The 27,302-nt window shown below is 42.0% G+C and overlaps 2 protein-coding genes across 10 annotated transcripts in view; one reads left to right on the plus strand and one right to left on the minus strand.

Moving 5' to 3' along the window:
- Positions 1-1,804: 1,804 nt before the first annotated feature.
- Positions 1,805-16,322, minus strand: FAIM (Fas apoptotic inhibitory molecule). Of its 8 annotated transcripts, XM_073899441.1 has the most exons (7): positions 16,123-16,322; positions 12,262-12,321; positions 11,019-11,151; positions 10,440-10,668; positions 5,448-5,497; positions 2,273-2,452; positions 1,805-1,936 (listed from the first exon to the last, which is right to left on the minus strand). In XM_073899441.1, exons 2-6 carry the CDS (start codon positions 12,303-12,305, stop codon positions 2,303-2,305), a joined length of 606 nt encoding a protein of 201 aa, XP_073755542.1. In that variant the 5' UTR covers positions 12,306-12,321; positions 16,123-16,322; the 3' UTR covers positions 1,805-1,936; positions 2,273-2,302. The 8 variants fall into 8 exon arrangements, with proteins under 8 accessions (XP_073755542.1, XP_073755535.1, XP_073755536.1 ...); XM_073899434.1 differs by lacking the exon at positions 1,805-1,936 and having other exon boundaries at positions 2,018-2,452; positions 16,123-16,309; XM_073899435.1 differs by lacking the exons at positions 1,805-1,936; positions 16,123-16,322 and adding an exon at positions 15,959-16,045 and having other exon boundaries at positions 2,018-2,452.
- Positions 16,323-16,401: 79 nt separating this feature from the next.
- Positions 16,402-27,302, plus strand: part of CEP70 (centrosomal protein 70) — a 115,724-nt gene continuing 104,823 nt past the window's right edge. For both annotated transcript variants that reach the window (XM_073899409.1, XM_073899414.1), the window contains exon 1: positions 16,402-16,538. The gene's annotated coding sequence lies outside the window, so the exon portion shown is untranslated. The remainder of the gene's footprint in view (positions 16,539-27,302) is intronic.

A 27,302-nucleotide genomic window follows, 5' to 3' on the forward strand; every position in this document is an offset into this window, starting at 1 on the left:
ATGGGAATGATAAACATCCAAATCATAACAGTGATTACTGGGGCAAGGCAGGGGCCTGGGGATAGGGAGGGCATATAGCACTCACTTCAGTATGGTAATGCTTTTGTTATTAACCTGGGTGAATGGTATGCCTAGTTAAAAGAATACAACTGTCATATTTCTATTTTTGTACATCTCAAGCATCTCATTCAACAACTAAAACAACAAAACAAATAGGCTCATTTTTTAAGATGAGGAGCCTGAGGCTCAAGAACCGAGCCTGTGCCAAACTTCAAATCCAGGCTGCGCTCCTTTTACATCACGATGCTGCTTTGCATTAACAAAACAAATGGGTTCACCAAGTCAGAAGCAAAACTACCCCCTCAGGTTTGGTTTCCACAAAGACTGAATCAAACTGTATCCTCAAGTGTTTGTTGTGGGACAGGATGCCCTCGAAAAGCACAGGTTTTGACCTCTAATAACTAGAGTTCAAAACAAAGTGCCTAAAAACATTTGCTTTGCTTTTGGACATGGTCTGAATCTTTTTTTTTTTTTTGGTCCCGATAAAATATGGCCCTTAGAAGAAGCCCATTATTCAAGAGAAAAGAAAACAATACCCAAACACTAGACAACACCCAAATGTGAGTTTAAGAAGCCCCAGAAGAGTCCCTCTTTGTTCATCTGGTTTTCCAGGGGCAATGAAGCAGAGCTGAGGGATGGAGGAGGGAGAGCAGGGGGCACTTTCTGTCAAGGTATGTGGACCCGCCAATTGGGAAGACTTGAAAAAAAATGTTAGAGGAAGCAAGCAGTCACAGGCTAATTTTACTATGCTCACTCCACCACCCAGCACGTTGCCTACCTGGCCCAGGCCTGTTTGAGCCACCCTCCCTCTCTGTTCCCTTGTTCTCCTCTCGGTTCCTCTTTCCTGGCCCTTGAACCTGGTCGTACCTCTGTTCTGCCGCAGATCTCTTAGAAATATGTTAGTGGCAGGGAGATTAGTAGTAAAGGGCATGGGTTTCAGTGTCAGAAAAAACCTGGATTTAAATCTTGCCTGTGCCACTAGTGAGGAGCTCAGGAAACTTGAAGCAGGCTAGGCAGGCCAGTGCTGTCCATGGAATGTGGTAGGATGAGGGAAATGTCTGTATCTGCACTATCCAATATGGTTGCCCCCAGCCCCAGGCGACTACGAGCACTTGAAATGTGGCTAGTGTGATGGAGGGATTTTTTAACAAATGTATTTAATTTTAATTAATTTAACTCAAATAGCCACGTGACTAATGGCTCCCATATTGGACAGAGCAAGTCTAGAAAATGGAGAACCTCTCCTCTCAGAGGATCGCCGTGTGGTAATGGACATGAGACACCCTGATAAAAGGCCCTACTAGTATGCTATATCCTGCCCTGAAAGAGAGTCACAATCTCAGGCACTCCCCATACTGACGAGGCCGCCTCGGAGAGTGTGCCAGCAGTGGGCCTGCCTCATCTCCCAACACCAGATGCAGCTTGACATTTTCCAACACTGCCTGAGGATGCAACTGAGGCAGTCTGGTGTAAAGAAGTTTGCTTCTCGTTCCTGTTGTTTTGTCCTCACTGTGCTGATTAAACAATGACATTTTCAGAAACCCATTTTTAATTAAATTCTTATATGACACTATTTGGCATTTATTTAATATTAAAGTTTCCAGACAGAAAATGTTTCTCATTTTCTCCAGTTAAACTAATCATATTATGTACCAACTGCTTTAAACTAAAGAGACAATCTACCTCCATAAGTTAAAAATACATGAAGATAGGGGCACCTGGGTGGTGCAGTCGGTTAAGCATCTGACTCTTGGTTTCGGCTCAGGTCATGATCTCAGGATTGTGAGATCGAGCCCCGCATCAGGCTCCGTGCTCAGCACGGATTCTGCTTGAGATTCTCTCCCTCTGCCCCTCCCCTGGTTCATGTGCTCTCTCTCTAAAATTAAAAAAAAAAAAATTTTTTTTTAATGAAGATATCCATTTTTAGAAATACAAATCAAACAGCACCAATTTTATTTTATAGTGTTTATTAAAAAGTTCTCTTGTAAAACGAGTGATTTTGGTCCATATCTTATTTTCCATTTGGCTTTAAAACATTTTATATTATTTACAAAATGAATTGCAATTTTTATGATTGTACATAATTTTTTTTGACCCTTGGAATATTAGTTTCAAGTAACTAAAAAATAAACACCTGGCAGACTAAGTGTACTGAAAAGTACATAACGAACATATTTAATTACCACAGTAATTTAAAAGTCTTCATCTTTACCTCTTAAGATTAAAATTCACTATCATGAAGTCATTCAGGAATCTCTGGAATTTCTCTATTATCCACAATGAGACTATGGATAATCCCTTCTTTCCGCTTCCCACTACTGACAGCCTTTATGTAACAGTCATGGTTCCCAACACTGAAGTGAGTTTCAGTCCCGTCATCTACAAACTCACCCTAGGCCAACAAAAGAAGGAGGAATTAGTGTTCCAGAAACATTTAACTTTGTCTAGAGCATTAACACCATCTAAAAAGGGCGGCATAATGAAGTATCTATTAGCTCAATGTTAAACTTTGGAAAATTAAAGTTAGAAGCTTGTATTGCTAGATGCTTTTCCATCTCTGCTGTGAACTGAACGTTTATTTGTACCTGCTTACTATCTTGAACAATCTTAAGTTTCAGAGGAAAAAAGCCCCTTACATCTCGTGGATGTGTGTCTATAACATGCACTATGAGACAAGAGTGACTATTTTTAAAAGTAAAAATAATAAGCATGATAGCAAGCACTTATTTTATCCCGAGTCACTTACTCTATATCGAGAACAGTTTGCACATGTTACTTCATTGCACCTTCACCATAACCCTGACAGAAGCACTATTACTATCCTCACCGTACAGACGAGGGAATCGAGGCACGGAGTGGTGAAATAACTGCAGGAGGCCCCAGTCAGGAAGGGAGAGAATGTTCTTAACCCACTCTGAAAACCTGATTCCTCAGATCGTAAGGTGGCTTACAGTAAAATACACAGGTAACATAAAACCAAGCACTACCCAATCTCGCCCTGTTCTGTCCGCCACAGCAGCTACCAGCCGCGGGGGGCAACTGAGCACTTGAATGTGCTGAGTCTGAAATGCTATGTGCTGTTTCAGTGCAAAATATACACGGAGTGTGGAAGACTTAGAATGAAACAGAATGTAAAATAACTCTAAAACCTTTTTATACTGATGTTAAAATTTAGTATTTTGGATATATTGATTTAAATCAAAGATATTATTAAAATGAACTTCACCTTAAAACTTAAAATGTGGCTACTAGAAAAGTTACACATGAAACTCATGCCTGTGGCTCATGTTACATGTTTACTGAGCAGGACTGATCTAGAGTAAAAAGATAGGGGCCAGGCAGTGCAGAGAAGAAAGGAAGAACAGGAGGCTTTGAGGATGAAAGTGGACTATGCCAGAAAGCAAAGAAAGTACAATCAGACTTAAAACTTGGCTACGAGCTTCCTGGCAGCCAGAGCAGAGCAAGCAGGGTCCCACAGCCTAAGAAAGCACTGGACGCACGAGGGAGAGCTTTTTCCGAGCTGTGGGGAGGATTTGGCCGGTGGCTCTTTACCGGAAGTGTACTGACACCACCACAAGGACCTTGCAGGTGCACGATTTGCCAGATACATAATCTTGGTCATGATGCTTTGAGATGGAAAGAAAAAGAAGAAAATAAACTGTAGCTCATGCACCGCAAGAGCAGGTGTGCGCAACCTGGGGAAGGCTGCCCAGATGCGGAGCTGCAGAAACTACTCTGCAAATTAGGTTCGAGTTACAATGAGGAGGCAACTGGGTTATAAAGAGCTACTGTCCAAACACTTGTGGTTCCCTGGTAATTACTGAGGAGCAGACATTGTGGATGAACATTACTTTCAACTTCTTATTTACAACCACATTCTTAATACCACAAAACAACATTCTCTTTACATTTGCATTGGAGAATTCCTTGAGAGTGGGAGAGAACAGGATTCAAAACTGCCGATTCGGCATCTAGAGAATTCTAGGGTAGGAAGGAAAGGACAGGAAGGACCAGTAGGGGCCTGATCCATGCTAATGATAACTGAAGCTATTCCACAGGGGTCACAAAACACAGACAGAGCTCTCCAAACGTCTCTGCATAAAAGAAGTCTCTGTCAGTAGATTTAACCCGGAGAGTGAGCAGCTCAAGTTCTGGCGATGGATTCCGAGTGAGCCCTGATTAAATAACCCTTCAAGAATTCAAACCAGGATTAAGAAAGAGAGAAGCATCTATCTTTGTAACGTTTGATTTCTGGCACAGGCACTTCCTCAGAAGCAGACAGCCACAAGACCCAGCAGGTAGGTCCTAGATAGCGGCTGAATAAACTCATCCCAGACCTCTGCCCTCTGAGCACCTCTCTTCACCTTCCTATACCTACAACAGATGAAGGGGACAAGGGCAGCACCTACCATGGGGCAACCAGCTAAAACATGACTAGAGCAGAGTGGGTCTCATTATCTCTAGCGCCGGTGTTCACGCCGGAAGCCAGCATGCAAGGCGGGGACCAGGGTTAGTACCCCCCGCTTGCCAGCACAACCCCCAGCCCTGGGGAATTTCCACCCAGGGACTGCAGCTCCCAGTCCCACACTCCCCTGCTCCCTGTGCTAGGCACACCACTATTTCATTCTCCCTGAAATCACTCCAATAGTCATCCCGCCCACCCAGAACTGTAACAAGGCAAGCAGCTGACAGCAAAGGCCGGACACTCTGGGGTTTGATGGGGATGTCATCACGCTTGGCCACAATGAGTGGGGCAGCCTCTTGGCACTGCTGGTTTACAAATTCCACTTGTCTTCTGGGGTTTGTGACAGGGCCCTTTCCTATCTGCCTTCGTGTCATCTGACATTGTGTGCATCACTTCTTTTTCAAAAACATCACTTTTAGAAAAGTACTATCTGCTTTGAGGGTATGGTGTAAAGCCTTCCTAATCAGAGTGTGAACCATGGGCCAACACACCACCCTGGCACCAGGGGAAATGTTAGATTTTGCATTTTAACAAGATCCCAGGTGATTCCTACACATGCAGGTCTGAGGAGCTGCGGTATGAAGCCCAACCTCAACTTGGACAAACAGAGGAGGACACCAACCTCTATGGGGCAGTTTCTGATGCGTGAATTCCTTTTAGGACAGAGCCTCGTCCAGGAGAGGAACGGCAGCACATGAGGCTGGGGCCAGCTCTCAACAGAAGGCGTTTCCGAGCCCTCCCTGCCCCAGGCACTGTCCTGGAAAGGCCTTCAGAATTTGGAGTCAGGAGTACTTCATCTCTCTCTTGTTCTTAACCAAGAGGACCTTGGGTTAATTATCAATCTCCACCATTAGGAAACACAGCAACATTTCAGTGGCAACCCTTCCCCACAGCGCTAAGAGTAATCAAAGGGTCAACTTACTGCTGTCTCCATTCTTTTACCATTGCACCACACGTCCATAGTGTCTTTTTCTGTAAAAGTAACAAACCAAAAACAAAAAACACTATAATCTGTGACTCAAATATAAAGTTAACTCCTTATTATTTTAAGAAAAGTTTGATATACTGGATTTCTAAAACTCCATTAACTTTTCACGGCTTTCCAATTCTTCTAAATTTGAAGAAACTATGTTTACTCTTGGTTCACAGACAAAATAAAAATAAAACAAAACAATCTTTTAGGAGATGATCATGGCCCCTGTACAAATGGATGAAGCCCTGTTGAACGAAATAAACACTGCAACACGAACTTCAGTATTGAGGATGCACAGAAATGAGTGTGAGGAGGGGCCTTGCCACACAGACTGGCATCGGTGACCAGATGATCCCCACCCCCGTCTTTCACACGGAGCCAGGTGGATGATGGTATAAAGAGGCCACCAAGAAAGGCTGCTACAGGGTTCACGTAGGATGGACAGCATTCAGGCTCAGAAATTTAACACTGAATTTCCTACCGGATAGCCCAGTAACCTCTATTCATTTTTGTAATGCTTTCATTTTGGGGAAGAACTACTGGATCATAAGAAAAAACACAGGCATCCCTGGTGGACTCTGCTGACACTATGGAGCAAAATGCTGCCATGAGCCACCTGGGCATTAGTCAAGCTGTCAGGGCTCACTTCAGGAGGCGTGTACATGTGTGCACAAACGTGTGTGCATTTCGGGGGAGGATCCCCAGGCCCACTTGCAAATATTAGTGTCCTGGCGGGTGCCAGGAAAGAAGACTGCACTCATCAAGCAGCCAGAAGATGAGCTGTGGGTGTTATAATGAAGCCTAGAACTGGGACCTGGGTGCACGTGAGAAGCCCAGGGGTCAAAAACTTGCCTGTGGGTCAGGGCTGGGGTGCCAGTCAGGGGCTTGTCTACTCCAGGAACACAGTCTAAGAGGGACTCTTTTCTCCCCACACCTTGAGACTGGGGTCTCAGAGAGCGGAGAGAGGCCTCTGAGCTGGGCTAAAAGGGAGAGAGAGGCCGAGAGTCCCAGCCCAGGAAATGTGGGCACTGGTTGCCCTGGTGGCAGCCTGAGTGGGGAGCATCAACAGGCGCAGCTGTAGGGAAACTGAGCTTATCCCAACGCCTGAGCAGGGCATACAGTGCTAAAGTAAACCATGATGGTGGTCAAGACGGGAATTTTATTTAATATGTCTACTGAACATGCGCAGGTATCAGATTTTCCATAAAGCTATTATTAATGTGCCTCTGAAGTAACCTGCTAACCCAGAAGCCATAAAAGAAAAATGGAATATATTTGACTACATAAAAGTAAAGAGTATTTCTGCATTACTTAAAAAAACATGTACACACATAAGCAAAGTCATACAATAAATGACAGACTGGAAAAAAATAAGCAAAGCTCACAGGACAGACAAAAGTCTAATCTTACTAACATAAAGACTCTGAGCAATCAAGGAGAAAAAGACCAACAACCCAAAAGGAAGTGGGTCAAAGGACATGAAAATGCATTACCAGAAAAGAAAAACAAAAGGACCTCAAACGTGCAAAGATGCTCAACCTCACTTAATTTTGAAAAAGGCAAATAAAAACAACACTGAAATACCATTTTTCATGTAGAATATTAAAAAAAAAATTTAAGATCTGAAACATGCTCAGCTGGAGAACCTGTGGGGAAATGGGTACCGGGAGCACAAAATGGTAAAAGCACCAGGAGGGGCAATGGGGCACAATCCACTCAAATGACAAGCGCAGTTATGTTGAACCAGTGATCCTATTTTCCCACTTCTGGGATTTTATGCTAAGGAGATATGTCAACTATATTCCAAGAGGCATGTGAACAAAGCTATTCATCCAACACTGCTTCCAACAGCAACAGATTAGAAATAGCCCAAGTGCCCAGCTGTCAGGAGCGAGTTAAATGAACTTTTATTTATTAGGAGATTGACTCTGCAGCTATAAGAAAAAGTATGAGGAAGCTCTTTATGTGCGATTATAAGAGGATCCTCAGAATATATGAATAAGTCAATAAAGCAAGATGCTTTTATGAAATAAGGTAGTATTAAAATTTTGTATTGGCTTGAATCTGAATAAAGAAACACTGGAAGGACTCACTATTAAAAAGGACTTATCTTTATTAGGGAAACAGGATGGATGGGAATAGGGATGGAAGCAAATTTCTCCATGTAGCTTTCTTTACATATCATTGTAATTTCTGAATCATGAGTATAGCACCTGTTTAAGTATGTATGTTAACAAAAGAACCTACATGATACAGTATTAAATCATGGCTCAGATGTGGATGCAGTGAGTCATAGGAGGTCCTGGAGCATGTGCACCTTGTAGCCTCTTCTCTCTGCCTGCCTGCAGCTTCTCTAAAATAATGAATGAGCATCTTTAACATATGCCCAGATTATGTTCCTGAAATACCATTTTCCTCTAAAAAAAAAAACCAGGGCTTCTTAGAGAAAAGGGTGATTCCACGTCTGAGCAGTAAATGTTCAAAATGAGCCTAGGACATTGTGTCATACCAGAAAGCAAGGAAGCTTTCAAAGTCTACCAAGGATGTGTCAAAAGGACTCAGGAGACAATCTAAAGAGCACACCATTGGCCAAAACTGGGACAATTTGATGTCCAATAAGAATAATAACTTCAATGTGTTGCAACACACATCAAAGTTTAAATCCATGAGTTAATAATAATTAAAAAAAAAAAAAACCTAAACGATCCCCTGTAGAGGAAAATGAGGAGCCAATTCAGTATTTTGAAAACTAGTAAAGGGAAAACAAGTGTTATTCTGCATTTCTTATATAAATTGTACCTCTGTACAACCAAATAGTAGATGACAAGAAATTTTTCATTCTAGAAATATTCCAGAATATCACCATTTGGCAACTGCTAAGGAATTACTGGATGCAAAAATTAGGTATTAATGGTTGCCAACATCAAAAAAATTGACAAACGGGGCGCCTGAGTGGCTCAGTCGTTAAGTGTCTGCCTTCGGCTCAGGTCATGGTCCCAGGGTCCTGGGATCGAGCCCCACATCAGACTCCCTGCTCTGCAGGAAGTCTGCTTCTCCGACTCCCCCTACTTGTGTTCCCTCTCTCACCGTGTCTCTGTCAAATAAATAAATAAAATCTTTTAGAAAAAATAAATAGGGTGCCTGGTGGCTCAGTCAGTTGGGCATCTGCTTTCGGCTTGGGTCGTGATCCTGGAATCCTGGGATCGAGCCTTGCATTGAGCTCCTTGCTCTGTGGGGAGAGAGCTTCTCCCTCTCCTCCCCACTTGTGCTCTCTCTCACTATCTCTGTCTCTCTCTCTCAAATAAATAAATCAAAATCTAAAAAGAAAATTAAAAAATAATAAAAATAAATAAATAAATAAAATAAAATAAATTCACAAACACCATGTGCCTCTTGATATAACAAAACTATAAAGTAGTCTAGCCAGAAAAAAAGATCAAACCTAAATTTAACCAATTCTTCAGTCAACTACCAATATATAAGAAATAGAAACAGAGGTGAGGGAGCGCCTGGCTAGCTCAGTTGATAGAGCATGCGACTCTTGACCTTAGGGTTGTAAGTTCAAACCCCACTTTGGGTGTAGATTATTTCAAAATAAAAACTTTAAAATTATATATATTAAAAAGAAAAAGAAACAGAAACATCACGGAACTGCAATCAACAAAATCCAGACCACAGGAAACTCTTCAAGACGAACTGATCCAGTTTCTTCAATAGTTTCTGGTTTGTTTGTTTTTTTCAACTATGTGCATTTAATTACTTGATAAACATTTTTCATTTTTCTAAAAGTTTATTTAAGTGATTTCTACACCCAGCGTGGGACTTGAACTCACGACCCTGAGATTAAGAGTCACGTGCTCCACCAACTGAGCCAGCCAGTGCCCCAAACGTTTTTCTTTTTTTTTTTTTTTCAAAGTTTTTATTTATTTATTTGAGAGAGAGAGAGGAAAGTGAGCAGGAGGCAGGAGAGAATCTGAAGCAGACTCTGCCCTGAGTGCAGAGCCCAACACAGGGCTTGATCCCATGACGGCGAGATCATGACCTGAGCCAAAACCAACAGTCAGAGGCTTAACCAACTGAGCTACCCAGGTGCCCCCACATTTTTCATTCTTAAAAAGAATTTTTTAAAAAGTACATGCTAGCATTTGACTAGACTGTAGACTCTTTAAAGACATGGACAACATCTCTTCATCTACATATCCTCAGTGCCTGATATGCTAACTGGTATTTAGTAGGTACTCAATATTATCTAAATAAATGAATCAAGGAATTAATGAGATAATCCAAATGGTCTTAACTTTAGTGATATGAGAAGCAGGAAATACTGGGAGTACCAGAAGAGAGAAAAGATAGTAACTTGTAAATATTTGTCTCTTAAGTTTTATAGGCCCAGTGGAAAACAACACAGATGCCAATGTGTAACAATAGAACTTAGCTTAAAGATCAACGGCTTGTTACTTTTTATTTTTTAATCTACTTTATCTGGACTTTGACAATTTTGATGTGCTGCAGTACTAAACCTCTTGCTACCTAGAGAAAAATTCCCTCGTTGCTGATCAAGCTTAAATTTCCAACTGTCTCTATATATCCTTTTAAAAGAGAAATATCAATAATAATAATAGAAATATCAATAATAAATAACAAATGTCTACATCTTTTTTAAAACCTGTTTAAAAGGTTTCTTTTTTTCTTTTTTAAAATTTTTTTAAAATTTCTTTTTTTAAACCTGTTTACAATCTCCAATCCATCACTACAAAATCTGGCTCTCATATAAATCAGTCATTTAAATGAATACTTTGTTCACATAGGACACATCAGAAATACACCTACACACACTTAAACTCTATTCCAAGCTTGCATAAAGGGTCTGGGTGGTTAGGGGAACTAATTAACCACCATCATAAAAAGCCAATAAATTCTGCAGAAACGGCACTCACTTACCCAACACAACTCTAAAGTCCTCACCATCCAAATGTAATACCCAAGTATTGGTGGTCTTTGACCTGTTCTCCATATACTTCTTGAGACTTTTCCCATTAATTTCCAGAGTATACTCATACGCAAATCCACTGACAGCATCTATATTTATGGTTGCTTTTGTCTTTGCAGCTCCAACACAGAAGGTTTCTTTGCCCACTAGTTTGAACATCCATTCTTTTCTTATCTCTTCCTAAGCAATAAAATATAAAAGTTAAAAGCACGCAAATGAAAGAAAATTTAATATTTAGCTTTAGAAGTGCTATAATTAAAGTGAGTAAATAGCAATGCTATTTAGATGTAATTTTATTACTCCATGATTCAAATATTTTAGAAAATAAAAGCACCTCAAGTTTAAATGTTATTGTCTATGGATTCTATAGCTATTATTAGTTTGCTTGGTCCAGCAATATGATCCAGGCGCCAATATAAAGATAACTAATGTAAGAGAAAAGCCTTGAATTTACATATGAAGAATCTATGTTAACAAAATCAAGCTTCTATGTATACCATATTTTACAAAATAACTCATTTTTTTCCTACCTTCCCATCTACATATACCACTCGTTTGCCTGATGTGGTCCCATGTTCAAACTCAATTTTATGGACTCCATCACTTAAAGCAACTTCCCAAACGGCTACAAGATCTGTCATTTTTTCCAGGCTATAAGGAGGGCTAAGGGAATAAAATAAAGCAATTACAATAGGCCAAAAACAGTAAGAAAATAACCAATTAATCTTTCCAAAATGAAAATATCAGGTTTTTTTAAACCCCTAAAATTACAAGACATTAAAGTGACAGTACCTAAGAATTTCTACTCACAGTACATGTAACTATCTTCTTCCTCCTATATACTCTTCCTTTAAGATGAAACTACTATATATGGGTATATAGTCAGGTAATTCCAAACAAAGTCACCTTAATATTAATAGGATTAAGAACCCATCAGTTTATCCAGGATAGTATTCTAAGCTGGGCTACAGAATAATGCCTGGAAAGGTCAGTAAAAAGTCTCTACTTCTTCCTACATCCCCATTTAAAAAGCACAGTATTTAATTCTGGTTTTTCTTTTCAGATCCATTCACTCCAAAACAAGAACTCCCCAAGCCTTTCAAACTTAAATCAGTTAGGATTCATTTTAACAAAAAGGGTTCTAATTTATTATACTGAGCAGAAGAGAAGTCATACAAGAAATGTCCTATAATAAAAGAGATAAAAATGTATGGAAGATGGTTAATTCTTGTCTTTACTATAGTAATCTTATTAAAAAAAATAAAGGATTCTGTTTTGTCATAAGCTTCTGGCACAACTTAAATACACCTTTTAGATATTAATATTTTAATATAAAATATATACTTCCCCTATCTGTGCCATGTGAATACCATACATGATATTATGTAATACCTATACAGAACATATTTTGAGCCTGCTCTCTTAACTACGTCTTACTCTTTATTCACTCTAACGTCCTTTGTGTGCTGTCAATCAGAAATGGTAAGTGGATTGATTTGATACCATTTTGAAGTGATTGCCAAGAACTCTGTGCTACGACAGATTTGGAGACCTTACATGCAGGCCCTATGGGAAAAGATGTGTCCCATTGGTGGCCACCTCCGTGCCAGGCGTTTACTACCCTTGCTCTAAATCACAGAAGAGCAAAACCATGCATTCTGCAAGTTTATAAAATGTGTCCTTAACAAAGTAGCCTGGATAAATAACTCTTGAGTGACAAAAACAATCTTGAAAGTTTCAAAAGCTAGTTTTATTGCCATGCAAGACATTTACCTTTCATCATCTTCAAAGACAGGACTGTCGCCTCCAGATGCCATGGTTTGGCAAAACAGTCTTTAATCCAATTAGCAGGCAGGAAAGAAAAAAGCAGGATTGCAGCAAAGAAAGACTGAGAGCAACAAAGATAACATCTGTAAAGGATTTTTTTCTAAGTTTGCAATCCATTTCTCAAATTGCATGCAGTTTCTCATGAAACAGCTTTTACATACAATAGAATTGCAAACTCCAGTTTTCAAGAAAAGAAATTAAGCCATGCAAATTGACCAATCATATTTTTCCCTGTTATAAATTTATAGTTTCCCAAAATTAGAGACAAATATGATACCACATCAGAGCTGCAAGGGACCTAGAGGTCCTCTGGGTCCCGCACTTCTCAAATTGAGAGGTATAAGAGGCCCCAAGGGTATGAGTCAGTGGGTCAGGGAATACATAAAACTCCAGAATAAACAGTATGCATCTTCAGGAAGCATCGATGTTACAGGGTGGTAACAAATTTAAAATGCAATCTTAATATTCAATTTTAGAAGGCTATATATTATGGTGGAATACATAATTAAAATATTTTAGGGGCACCTGGCTGGCTTAGTTGGTAGAGCATGTGACTCTTGATCTCGGGGTTGTGAGCTCAATCCCCACGTTGGGGTAGAGCTTACTGAAAAAAATCAATCAATAATTAAAAAAAAATTTTAGATACCTTCAAAGAAATGACTAGTTTGCAGGAAGCAGCCAAGGATATGCTAGTTTGCTTTCTAACAGCAAACTTAATTTACCCACTTACTCAAGCCCACCTAATTTACTAGTGCCAATAATGAATCCACAAAAGTTATGTGGTTTGCTCAGGTCACTTGTAGGGCCTGAGCCAGAACTACAGCCCAGTACTCCCATGCAATTATCTCAGAATTAACTAGGCTGTAATACTAATTAAATTTTACTAAAATCAGAAGCACACATATATTCACACATGCATAAGATTTGGGATTAACAGCTGTATCCCTTCCAAACCTACTGAAAAATAGCTTCAACTATTTTTTGCTCCCCAGATCTACTCTGGCCTAGCCTTCTCTCTACAAATGCCCTAGAGTGCTCTCTCCTTGTTAAAAATGGGAGATCGCCAAACTTCTTTAGCTGGAAACAGCCAGAAGACACAAACCGTTTTTCAAAAAGATGTTAAAGAAGAGGTTAACACTGATAAAAGCAATCCAGCAGGCAAGGAAAACATAAAAATTTTAGAATAAGAAAAAGATTCAAACACTTTGTACCTAAAATAAATCCCTTTGTTTTGGGAGCACCTTACAAATTTGTGAACTTTTCTAATCTCAAGAAGCCCTAGGATATCTCCTATGAAAGTGGAGGGTATCCTACAACTACAAAAGCAAAGTGAATACACAGCAATAGAGGAAGCCAAATAGCATAATATAAACTTGGATAAGCCATCCTTTGCAAATCAGAGTGGGCTTAGGGATATCATTCAAATTTTGCTTTGCAACTTTTAGAGACCCTAGAAAGTTCAGTAATTCAGCATTCAAACTTGAAAGAACCGCCCAGTTTTCCATTATAAGGAACTTCAGTTATTATCACAGTACGGTAAGGCATGGTACCATCTTAATTATAATAACTTTTCATCTAGAAGTATAAAAGACAACACAACAAATTAGAAGGGAAGTGAGAAATTAAGGTCACATTTATTTCTTGAAAATTTTCCCTAAACTATCGACATTCATTCATACATTCATTTATTTATGGAGTATCTATCTGAAGTGCTGAAGAGTTTTGGAACTTGTGATGGTTGCACAAAATTGTGGATGTACTTAATCCCACTGAACTGTACCCTTAAAGATGGTTAAAATGGTAAATTTGATGTCATATGTTTTTTACCACAACTTAAAAAAATAATATTTTAATATACAAAAAGACACTGGATTATACACTTTAAATGGGTGAATTGTATGGCACGTGAATTACACAAAAAGGAAAGACCTAGGTGCCCTGCTGGTAGTGTTTCTTGGAATGTGACTGTATCTATAACCAAAAGATCACGACTGTCCTTGTCTCCAGTGTCTACCTTACTCCCTTGAAAAATGAGAAATATCCGTCACACATCTTACAAACTGGACTTAATAAACACATGTCATACTGTAAATTCATTCACCATGCTAATAGTTATCAGGCACTTATGTGCCCGGCACTGAGCTGGACACTAAGCTCAGTGAGGGGCCCTAGAGAGACCAAAAGATGATTATGACACAGACATGGGGGTGTCCTTGTAAAGAGAACCAGTAAAGGACAGAATGGGCCCACAGAGAAAGGATCCCAGCCCTGCCAAATGGGTGCGAAGGCTAGAGAAGACTGGTTTAAAACTTGAGAGAAAGGAATTAACCCACCGTCATTCTTAAACTCTTATACATACACTTGATTTTCAGGATCATGTGACCAAACTGAAAAATGATCATTAAAGAGAATATTCCATTTTAGCATAAAATTTTAAAGATGTAAATGAAGGGGTATCTGGGTGGCTCGGTCAGTTAAGCATCCAACTCTTGATCTCAGCTCAGGTCTTGATCTCAGGGTGGTGAGTCCAAGCCCTGCTTTGGGCTCCATGCTGCGCATGGAACCTACTTAAAAAATAACAGTAAAATAAAATAAATGAAAAGGATGGAAAAGCAAATTCCATTTATTTTCACTGATGAGGATGATGTCACTCGAAACTTTTTACATGTCTTTGAAGAAAGCTTTTTGAGTCTAGGCATCAGCATAATCTTTTAAAATCTCTTCCCTAGCAATTCAACGGTCACGTTTCAGAGTAGGACTTAACCATTAAGACGTTTCCACCGTTCATCTAACCCAGCTTGAATTTTGCCTTAACTTGGGTTTAACCTCACTGGGGGCTGTAATGGTCTGTCCAAGCTAAACCCAAGTCCGTTTTAAAAATTAACTAAGATATTCATAGTTCCCTTTTCAGCAAAAGCTCTAGGTAAGGCCAGCCACAAGGTCACTCTTTAACAAACAGGTGTTGACACTGTATGTCGAGACCCACGTGAAGCACTGGGACCCAGCAAAGTCGGTCAGGAGGCTCCAGGAGCCAGGTGTCCCCAAATGCTACCGGAGGTACAAGAACTGGTAACTTTTCTGAGGAGCATTTTTACAATGTAAACCACAAGCCTTAGGAGAGATCATTCTATTAACAATTGATCATGCTCAACACACTAGACATAACAGTGCTCAACGAAACGCCTTTTATTGTATTAGCTACAAAATGAAAACCACGTCCACCAGCAGGGAAGGACTCCATGAAGTAAATCACAGTCCTCTCACTCAACAAACTGCACGTCCAGCCAGGGCCAGGCCCCGGGGACGGATGGATGCTGCGGTCAACCTGGCACACAGGAACGCAGTCCAGGGCGGCCAATACAGAGGACGCAGAAAAACACGCAGAGCCACGGTTAGCTGCGCACGCTGCATTCTTAGGTAAAGAAGCCCAGTTACAGCACCTTACGATCTAGGCTTTGCAAAATGCAGTCTGCTCACGCGTCCAGGAAAAAAGGGCTGGAAGAGGATTATCTTAGGGTCGCAGGGCCTGGCTAGGTAAGGGCGACCCGCAGACTGTCCCCCCCCCCCCCCCCCCCCGGCTCCTTGCCTCTGCCCGGCGGACACAAAACATCCGGAACACACCCGGCGCGGCCCAGCGCCTCACCCGCCCCGTCTCACGGTCCGCGTAGACACCGCCCACCGCTCGCAGCGCCCGCCGCCGCCCGGAGATGGCCGCCGCCGCCGCCGCCGCCGCCGCCCTGCAGCGGGGACGCCCGTGGCTGCGCGCAGGGGCTTCTGGGGCCGCGCCCCCTGGGCCGCGGGGCTCACCTGGCCGCCGTGCACCGCGGGAGGCTCTGGGCCACTTCCCACTCCGCCGCGTAGTCCGCGTGGCCTTGCTCCCTTCGCCGAGAAGCGGGCGCTTTCTCCTCGGAAGCTGGAAGCTCGGCCGCCGCCAGTTGCGAGCGCGCCGACTCTGTGGCGCTTCAGGTCCCCTGAGGTGCCCAGCGCAGGCCGCCACCCGCGCCCGAGCACCGCCGACGCAGTCCCCGCCTGCTGCCTCAGCGGAGGGCTCTGCGCTCTCTGCAGAGGCCCTCCGTCATCCCCAAGCCCCAAACCTTAAGTCCTGCACCGCGTCCCGCCGCCCCGGGCTGGTAAGACCCGCTGATAGCAGGCGCGGGGCCGGACGCTGGGGATAACCTGGTGGCAAAAACAGACCTTGTGTCTGCTCTGAAGCCACTGGGCAGGTAAATCTGTTTGTGGCATTCGCCCCTTGAAATCTCGTTATGGGTTCCGGTTACTTCTGTAAAGACCCAAACTCCTTAAGGCGCGCATGAGGCCCCATGTAGATTCTCAAATGATGCAAGCTTTTTCTCTCCCCGGGGCCTCTGCAGATGCTCTTCCCTCTGCGGGGCACTCCTCCCTGCCTCTTCCCTTAGCTGTCCTCCACTTTGGTGTTGAGCTTGCGCTTCAAATATCATTTTTTAAGGAGAACTATCCTGTCCCTGAACCCTTGCAGCCCTTGGAATTCTCCTTGGTCCTTGTCGGGGTGTGCGGTTATTTGTGTAATTTTTGCTTCATGTGGAACTTAAGAGTGGACTGAGGTTCTGGAAGGCAGGGGCTATGGCCGCTTGGCTCTCCCTCTGGTATCTCCCACATCGGCACAGTGCAGGCTCATAGTAGGCTCTGATAAATATTTGTTTAAAGAGTGGATGTAGAGCAGGCCTGGGTGAGTTTCAGGTGGTTTGGATTTTCACTGTCACCAGCAGAGAGGGAGGAGGGTTGTTGAGTGGGCCATTTGAGGAGGGCAGTGAGTGGTCCCTGTGGAGAGTGTGCCCAGTGACAATATACAGACATTTGAAGGGATTCTGAGGGCCCAGAAGATTGGGGGGCATGGGGGCATCCAGGCCCCATTGTGTAATTTCTTCCGTCGGCTTGAGGTTAATGTAAAGGATTATTTGATCTTTAGGGTTGGTAAGAGTTGAAGCAGTTTCTAGATGCTGAGCAAGTATGTGAAAGAAGGGGGATAGAGAGACAAGAGGGAACAATCTATTATTTAGGTTAATCAGTCTGCAAAGTAATAATGACTGAATTCTTAAGCAAATTGTGTTACAAGGATTCTGCTTAGCGAGCACTGATTTCTTGTTTGCAACCCTGTATTGAAAGCTCCTGGAAGACAAAGACTTTTCATATTTGTATTTTCTTCTAAACCAGTGTCTTGAGCAGAGAGTTTTCAATAAATAATTGGTGAAAGACTGAGGTAGGGGGGAGAAGGTAAAAAGGCCCCAGAGTGGAAATTTCCAGTGATGGGACAAGGCTAGCTGAAGACATGTCCCTAATTACTTTTTTTGAGTCCTTAGTTCTTCTAAGAAACAATCCTGGGTGGTTGGGCTAGGACCAGGAAACCCTGGTTGAGGAGCAGCTCTGTGATACTGTTTAATGAAGGATTATATTTTCTTGTAAAACTTTAGGAATCTGGATACCCTTTACAAGACCATTAAGGTATAATTTATTGGATGCTTGCTATGTCCTTATATATTGTTGCTTGTGTTTTTCACAACAGCCCAATACTTCCATTATAGAGAGACCCAAAGCCCTTCAGAAGTTGCAGAGCCAGCATGTGGAGCCAGGCTTGTGGGATTCAAAAAGTTCATGTTAACGGGACCTGTTATTACAAAAGTGTTAATTGTGCTTGAAGAAATATCTGGGCCCTTCCTTAGAGGCCAGGGAAGCTTCTCTGCCCATGGAGCACAGAGTACATTCATGAGGTGTATTCAAGTCTGCACCACGAATAGGCAGTGCAATCTGATTCCTCAGCTGGCTTGTTCTGTCACTATTTTCTGTTTGGGTATAATTTCTGGGATACCTGGAATTGAACATACCAGTTTGGGCTACATTTTCCACCTACTCATTTCCGGGGCCCAGGACACTGACAGTAGCGTTAGTCACTTGTTACTAGACAGAATTGTTACAGAAAAAGGTCTGAAGAAAATACTGTGAGAGGTATTGAACTTCAGTATAAAATGTATTTAGTCAAGCTGATCCTGCTTTTTGACTTTACTATTTTTTTTTCCTCAAAGTAATTGCTATGCCCAACATGGGGCTCAAACTCACAACCACGAGATCAAGAGTCACATGCTCTTCTGACAGAGCCAGCCAGGTGTCCTGTGCTTTTGACTTTATTCTCATTCCCAGATTATTTCCTTGTTTCCCCAGGAAGTACCTAGATGCTGGTTCTTACCTCTTAAACTGCCTCTCACTGATTTGCCCATTGACATCGGTGATTATTGGATTGATTGACTACTTTTTTAAGATTTTATTTTTAAGTAATCTCTACACCCAACATGGGGCTCGAACTCACAACCCTGAGATCAAGAGTCACATGCTCTACCCACTGAACCCGCCAGGCCATCAGTGATAGGTATTTTTTTCATTCACCATCCTCCATGCTTTCATTGGGCCTCCTTTTTTTTTTTTTTTTTAAGATTTATTTATTTGAGAGAGCGAGAATGAGAGAGAGAGAGAGAGTACATGAGAGGGGGGAGGGTTAGAGGGAGAAGCAGACTTCTCGCTGAGCAGGGAGCCGGATGCGGGACTCGATCCCGGGACTTCGGGATCATGACCTGAGCCGAAGGCAGTCGCTTAACCAACTGAGCCACCCAGGCGCCGGGGCCTCCTTTTGAAAAGGGAATTGTTAATGCATTGACTGATTTTCTGAACTTACTTTTTAAACAACGTGAATGGAGATCAAAATAAAAGGGAAAAGTTACATAGTCTGATACCTACAAGACTTAAAATTTTCCACATGCCCTTCCCGTACTGGTCCAGCCTGACTACGGGCGATATGTTTATTATTTTTATTTTTTTAAGATTTTACTTATTTATTCATGAGCGACAGAGAGAGAGAGAGAGAGAGAGAGAGAGAGAGAGAGAGAGAGGCAGAGGGAGAAGCAGGCTCCCCAAGAGCAGGGAGCCCCATGCAGGACTTGATCCCAGCAGCCTGGGATCATGACGTGAGCCGAAGGCAGATGCTTAACCATCTGAGCCACCCAGGCGCCCTGGCGATATGTTTATTTTTTTAAAGATTTATTTATTTATTTTATTTGAGAGAGAGAGAGAGATTCAGAGAGAGAGAGAGAGAGAAAGCACATGAGATGGGGGGAGGGTCAGAGGGAGAAGCAGACTCCCTGCCGAGCAGGGAGTCCGATGCGGGACTCGATCCGGGGACTCCAGGATCATGACCTGAGCCGAAGGCAGTGGCTTAACCAGCTGAGCCACCCAGGCGCCCACTGGCGATATGTTTAAAGGAAGAGGCACCGGTGCTTCAGAAACAAGCCCAGGGCTCAAAATTGGCCTCAGAGGACTGTGTGTCAGAACCTGTGCCAGTACCCAGAGTCTCCTGCTGCTGGCCAGACTGCTGCCGCTAGACATCTTCCCCTCAGCCCAAGGACGCTGTGGCTCTACCTACACAAACACAGAAAGTGGAGAAGCAGTGAAACAAGGTGATTTTGTAGAACTTCAAACAGGAGAAGCTTGACAATTTCAGGAGAATGTAGGTTTTGGTTTGAGTCATGTGGAGGGTGGGGTCTGTAGATACACCCTTAATTAGAGCACAGAGCCAAAGGAAGACAATACATACACATGTTCCAGTTGGTTAAGACTTGGTAAAAATTTGTACCATGTTTATTTAGAGAAACTTAAAAAGTATAGAAAATAATACCCATATTCCTGCTACTTAGAATTGACTGACCATCATTAAATATTGGCTCATTGAAAAATTTCAATGGAAGAAAACATTGCAGATAAAAACCCTATTGGATTTGCAAGTCCAACACCATTACTTGCTTCTCTTCCTCCAAAGCCAATATGAACATGAATTTGGTGTTTCCTTGTGCGTCCATTTTCTGTAGTTATATACACGAATAGCTCATACCCATTAGAATGGCTGTTGTCAATAAGAAATAACAGGTGTTCGCAAAGATGTGGAGAAAAGGGAACATTTGTGCACTGTTGGTAGGAATGTATTTTGGTGCAGCTATTATGGAAAACAGTGTGGAGGTTCCTCAAAAATATTAAAAATAGGAGTGCCTGGGTGGCTCATTTGGTTGTGTCTGACTCTTGATTTCAGCTCAGGTCATGGTCTCAGGGTTGTGAGATCGAGCCCTCTGTTGGGCTCCGCGCTAGGTGTGGAGCCTGCTTAAGGTTCTCTCTCTCCCTCTACCCCTCCCTGCCCCTCCAAAAAAAAAAAATTAAAAATAGAACTACCATATAATCCAGCAATTCCACTTCTGCATATTTATCTCTCGCTCACTCTCATCCTCTCGCTCTCTCTCTCACACACACACACTATTATTCAGCCATAAAAAAGGAAATTCTGCCATTTGTGAAAACATGGATGGACCTCAAGGACACAATGCTAAGTGAAATTAGAGAATGACAAATATGTCTTTTATAGGTGGAATCTAAAAACAAAACCAAAAACAAACTCATAGAGAACAGATTGGTAGTCATCAGAGGTTGGGGGGGGGAGAAATGGGTGGAGGGGATATAAATTTATTTAAAAAATAATAATGAAGAAAGGTGTTTTTCACTATCCCACTTTGAATTATATACTGTTAATTTATTATTACTAGTATATTTTGCTTGTATCTACTATTTTACCTTTTGCTTTCTATTTGTCCCACCTTTGCTCTGCTTTTTGTTCTTCTTTCTTTCATTCTTAAAAGTAGCCTGAATTTTTGTTTTCATATTCCACTTTTTCTGTCTACTGGTTTGGAAGTCATTGACCCTATTCCTGTTCTTGGAGTGGCTACCCTTAAAATTTTACATTGCACATTAACAGAGCCTAAACATCCCACTCCTCCTTCTAGATAATACAAGGACCTTGGAATACTCTAACTCCAATGGCTGTCCCCTTTCACCTTGTAAGTAACCTCGTAAGTCTGATCCGCGTGTGTCCTTTTTTTCAGCCCCCGCATTTGCCTTCATGATCATTATACTGAATTATACAATGTTTGTTTGGATTTATCTACATGTTTTATCATTTTTCTCAACAATCCTTGTCTTCTTTGATCACTTTTCTTCTTTCTAAATTATATACTTAGAACTTCTTTTAATGTAGGTCTATGGTGATTTTTTTAATAAGATTTTATTTACTTATTTGTCAGAGAGAGAGAGAGAGCACAAGCAGGGGGAGCTGCATGCAGAACAGCAGGGCAGGCAGAGGGAGAAGCAGGCTCCCCGCTGAGCAAGGAGCCTGATGCGGGACTCGATCCCAGGACTCTGGGATCATGACCTGAGCCGAAGGCAGCCACTTAGCCAACTGAGCCACCCAGGTGTCCCTATGGTGATTTTTTTTTTAAAGATTTATTTATTTTAGAGAGAGAGCATGAGTAGGGGGGGGGAGTGGCAGAGGGAGAGGGAGAGAGAGAATCCTCAAGCAGACTCTCCACTGAGCGTGGAGCCCCAGTGGGGCTTGATCCCAGGACCCTGAGATCATGACCTGAGCCAAAATCAAGAACCAGCTGCTTAACTGACTGAGCCACCTAAGCGCCCCGGTCTATTGGTGAGTTTTTAAAAACTTTATTTGGAGATAATTGTATCTGGGAGCTAGGGAGAGTCACTGACCTGGAACCACTTTAACATGCTTCCAGGGTCCTATCCAATGCAAGAATCTTAGACTCAGTTCCTCCAACTTGCTCCTGGCTCTGCTGGTGCTCCTGAGTAGGCATTTACCGTTAGGTAACACCTCTCTCTAGACCCCTCATAGCTTTGGGTTCAGCTCAAAATTTTTTTTTCATCTCCTTCGAGATTTAACTTCCTGGAAAACTGGCAATGAAATAAAAATTATGGATTTTCTTTAGCAAAAAAAGAAAAAGAAATTATGAGTAAATGTACTTGGCATGATAAGGTCTTGCTTTTAAAAGTTATTTGAGCTATGCCTGGCTGGCTCAGTCAGTGGAGCATGCAACTCAGGGTTGTGAGTTCGAGCCCCATATTAGGTGTAGAGATTACTTAAAAATAAATCTTAAATATTTATTTATTTATTTATTTATTTACTTACTTACTTACTTACTTACTTATGCTACCATGAATGGCAACTGGAAATCTGTGTGGGAGTAAGACAGGATTGTTGTAGGGAGCTCATTCTTTGGAATTCATATCATCGTCATCATTACATTTATTCAGTATTTATTGACAGTCTGTTCTATGGCAAGTACTGTGGGGAGAATATAACAATGAGCAGCACTGATGGTTATTCCCCGCTCGTGAAGTTTACATTCTAGTGGAGGAGGCACTCAAAAAAATGAACAGATTGTAGTAAGTTCCCTCCAAAATGGCTCCCAAGGATCCCCACTTCCTGATACTTACATCCTTGTGTAGTCCTCTCTTACATTTTACCATAGTTGGTCAGTGTGATTAGTAGCATATAGCAGAAGTGATGATATGTCACTTCCTGGATGAGGTTATAAAAAAGACTTTTGTGTCTTTCTTAGGTGCTCACACATTGTCTTAGATCACTCCTGTGGGAAGCTGTCATGTTGTGGGGGTACTCAGGCAGCCTGTGGAGAGGCCTGCTTGCTAAGGAACAAACTGAGCCCTGCCAATAACCACATGAGTGAGTTTGGAAGTGAATCCATCAGCCCCAATTGAACCTTGAAATGACTAACCATGGGGGTGCCTGGGTGGCTCAGTCATTAAGCCCGATTCGGCTCGGGTCCTGGAATCGAGCCCTGCATTGGGCTCCCTGCTCCGCGGGAAGCCTGCTTCTCCCTCTCCCACTCCCCCTGCTTGTGTTCCTTCTCTCGCTATGTCTCTCTCTGTCAAATAAATAAAATCTTAAAAAAAAAAATGACTAACCATGGCTAACACATTGATGGCAACCTCATGAAAGATTCTGGCCAGACCATCCAGCTAAGCCAGTCCTGTATTCCTGATCCACAGACATGTAAAGATAGCAAATGTTTGTTTTAAGCTTCTAATTTTAGGGATAATTTGTTATGCATCAGTAGGTAACTAATAGATGAAATAGCTGCAAATTGGATTAAATGCATATTCTCTTATGGTAGAACAGATGCCCATCAAGAGAAGTGGTATGGTCGTCAAGTGGTTAATGAAATAGGCTTTGGAGCCTGAATGCTGGTTTCATATCCTGGCTCTGCCACATACGGGCTGTGTGATCTTAGCAAGTCTTTTTTTTTTTAAGATTTTTTTGTTTCTTTTTGAGAGAGAGTGTGAGCACAGAGGGAGAGGGAGAAGCAGACTCCCTACTGAGCAGAGCTGACGTGGGGCTCAATCCCAGGACCCTGAGATCATGACCTGAACCAAAGGCAGACACTTAACCGACTGAGCCACCCAGGAGCCCACTTTTTTTTAACGTCTATTTTCTAATTTGATCATTTGTAGAATGAAGATTAACAGTACTTATGTTAAGGTTGTTGTGAAGAGTCAAGAAGTTAGAAAAAAGTGTGTAGCCCAGAACTTGACACATTTTAAAGGTTCAGTTAATATAACTATTGTTAATCTGTATTCTTGAGCATTTGTTATTAATCTATTTTTTTTTAAGATTTATTTATTTATTTGAGAGAGAGAGCATGAACAGGGGGAGGAGTAGACTCCCCACTGAGCAGGGAGCCTGACGTGGGGCTTGATCCCAGGACCCAGGGATCATGACCTGAGCTGAAGGCAGATGCTTAACTGACTGAGCTATCCAGGCACCCCATGTTATTAATCTATTTGTTCGAGCTATTTGCTTATAGTCTTTCATACTGGAAAATGGCTATTGAAGGTGAATGCCCCTGTCTAAATATGACTCAAATTTAGCAGTGCCATCCACACTGTATTGAGCACCTACTATGTGCCAGGGACAATGCTAGGTCCTGAAAAAAGTAAGATATGATCCATGTCCCCAGAGTTCAAATTCTCATAGGGGAGGCAGAAACAAATGTATTAGTGTAATTAAGGGTTCTAAGTCTGAAAAACTTGTGACTTGAAGAATCTTGAAGAATTCATCACCCAAATGGCATTCGAATTTGGTATACTCCTTGTTATGGGGAGAAACTTGATAGGTCTATGCCTAGGAGAAAATTTGAGAATCAGTTTAGAAGTTCAGAAATGAAAAGATCTGTTTTCATTGCTAATGGAGGCTGTAATTTATACTGGGAATACAAAGCACAGAGGAGAGCAGTAAGCTGAAATGAAGACAGGCTTTGGATCTCAGCTTAAATGTCACTTTCGGAGAGAGCCTCCTCCACATACCCCTGTTCTCTTCCTTCCTCTTCATAGCACTTATCATAATTAATGCTTATTTGTGTTTTTTTTTTTTTTCTTAAGCACCATGAGGGCAAGAATCTCATCTGGTTTACTCAGCACTATAAACACAGCATCTACTTTGATCTCTGGTACATAACAGGTGCCTAATACATTTTTGTAAATGAATGTTAAATGAGTGTTTAGAACTATTAGCATCCTGGTGGGTCATTGAAGACCCATAGAAAACTCGAGATCAGGGTGCCTGGCTGGCTCAGTTGTTACAGCATGCGACTCTTGATCCTGGGGTTGAGTTCGAACCCCATCTTGGGTGCAGGGATTACTTAAAAATAAAATCTTAAAAAAAAAAAAAGAAAACTCGAGATCAATGCCAACAGGATGCTGAGTCAAAGACTGAATTTGTGTGCAATCTTTTACTTCTCTAGCAAAGAGAGGTGCCGGAAAGGCCTTGATGGTTCATAAGGGAATTCCTTTGGAGGACAGTGCTGTAGAATTTCCTCCCCTCCACTTGATACACACAAAATCCAGGAGGGATGAGGAGGAGGCTCTCTTGTTAGGAAATAGAGGGTAATCAGCCTTCTTGTGCTTTGAAGACTGTAAAGGATACTGGTGATCTTACATCTAGCATCCATGGTCCTCTTGGCCCTTACAGGACTCCAGTTTTACTCAAGTAGCCATACCTCCCCCTTGCAACTTATGTGACTCAAGGAGCACCCACCCCATTGCCAATTCCAATTATGGTAACCCCTTTTCCCTTCTGGAACCCAGTCTTTTTTTTTTTTTTTAAGATTTTATTTATTTATTTGAGAGAGAGAGAGAATGAGAGATAGAAAGCACGGGAGGGAAGAGGGTCAGAGGGAGAAGCAGACTCCCTGCTGAGCGGGAAGCCCGATGCGGGACTCGATCCTGGGACTCCAGGATCATGACCTGAGCCGAAGGCAGTCACTTAACCAACTGAGCCACCCAGGTGCCCTGGAACCCAATCTTAAGTCTTCTTCACATTTGCTAGGCAGTTAACTGATTGGGAGGCAGAGTATGTGCCTGTGTGACCGAATTGGTCAAAAAAACCAGAAGGAAGGATTTTAGATGGAAAAGAAAGTATATGGTCCTGATTGTTCCTGGTAGACATTTGGAAAACCACTTTAGTAGTGGTTTTAGTGAATTTGAAACCTACCATGTTTAAAGGAGAGCAGAGAGACTAATAGACTGGGTCCTTGATAAGTTGTTGAACCATTGAGTTCACCAACCTTAAAGTCTGTTTTGCCTGTGGACTTTCAGTTGTGTGAGATAATAAATTTATTTATTGCTTAAGGAGACCGTTTGAATCAGCTTTTCTATTATCTGCAGCCAAAATGGTTCCAACTGACGCATAATATTTGACCTGGCTCAATTTAGTGCAGCTACAGTCAGAAGAGTGGGCAAGTCACCCTATTGTCTTGGAAAAGGCAAGCAGTTGGATTCTGTGTTTTGAGGGTTGAAAATGAAAATCTGTTTAACTATAAACTATTGTTAGTGAGAATAGCCAGGTAAGGAAAGGGATTGGGGGCAGAGTTGAGAACATGTTTGCGTGGGGCAGACACAGAGATCAAACTCACAGTAACCCCAGCTGCCTAGGAAAGGCTAAATATGGGCCTAAAAGTATTGTACCTGAAAAGCTGTGACCCTGAGACTTCTTGTGAGACACATCATGATTGATGCCTTCTGTTGGAGATCCTTGTTGGCCTTTATGGGACCTGCACAACCACAGGCCTGGAAAATACAGGCCCTCAAACAGCGACACTATGTGGCTGTAAGATGCAACGACAATAGTGGGCCAATGAGACGCCAGGCCTTCCCTTCAGGTGTGTGGAAGTTGTATTTTTCTGCCAGGAATTTTTGGATCATTTAACCCTCTATGAGTTTTTGAAAATGGTGTGCAGGGCCCCTATTTGTAGGTTCTGAATTCATTAATCTGAGAAATAAAATGTTGAGGTGATTTGTGGGGAAAAAAAGCAGTGATCATATTTGTACATGGTTTTTATAGTTTTTATCTATATTATCAAGATGCATGAAAATTAGGCTTGAAGACACCCAAACAAAAACCTTTCCATTTTATTACTTCCTTTGAAAACTTGTCTGTGGTTTCCCATCACCCGCTGGATAAAGTCCCAGGTCCTTAGCACACCTCGTAAGGCCTTCCTACTCTGCCTCTCCAGGGATGGAACATACTACTCAGTTTCGTCAGGAAACTCTCAGTAAGTTCCATTATATTTTTAAAGGCTTTGGGAGTTAGGTTTCAGGAGAGGGCAGATATGAGCTGTACCAAAGGGGCCCAGGTTTAATGACAAAAAATAACAACAAGGTTTAGTGATTACTTGTGATCTAGGCATTATAATAATGTGCTTTGAACTTATTTAATTTGCACATGAAGTTTTTTCTAAATATCTTTCCTCCCTGTATTGCTGGGGAACTCCTACTGTTCAGAATAATTCGAGTATTCCTCTAAGTTTGCAGTGCTTGAGCTTGGCTGCACATTGGAATCACTTGGGGGAGGGGAGAGACACTATTGACAAACTCTTTTTTTTTTTTTTTAAAGATTTTATTTATTTATTTGAGAGAGAGAGAGAATGAGAGATAGAAAGCACGAGAGGGAAGAGGGTCAGAGGGAGAAGCAGACTCCCTGCTGAGCAGGAAGCCCAATGCGGGACTCGATCCCGGGACTCCAGGATCATGACCTGAGCCGAAGGCAGTCGCTTAACCAG

This window comes from Callorhinus ursinus, unplaced genomic scaffold (assembly GCF_003265705.2).
Source record: "Callorhinus ursinus isolate GAN/ISIS: 27379988/994484 unplaced genomic scaffold, GSC_fseal_2.0 scaffold1, whole genome shotgun sequence".
Classification (NCBI taxonomy): Eukaryota; Metazoa; Chordata; class Mammalia; order Carnivora; family Otariidae; genus Callorhinus; species Callorhinus ursinus.

Excerpts from the sequence above, each read along its gene's own strand:
- FAIM (XM_073899441.1), bottom strand. The coding sequence starts at position 12,305 with ATGGCATCTGGAGGCGACAGTCCTGTCTTTGAAGATGATGAAAG. Across the intron at positions 10,669-11,018 it reads TGGTATATGTAGATGGGAAG|GAAGAGATAAGAAAAGAATG; the intron begins GTAGGAAAAAAA and ends TTTATTGCTTAG. Across the intron at positions 5,498-10,439 it reads GGACTTTAGAGTTGTGTTGG|AAAAAGACACTATGGACGTG; the intron begins GTAAGTGAGTGC and ends TTACTTTTACAG.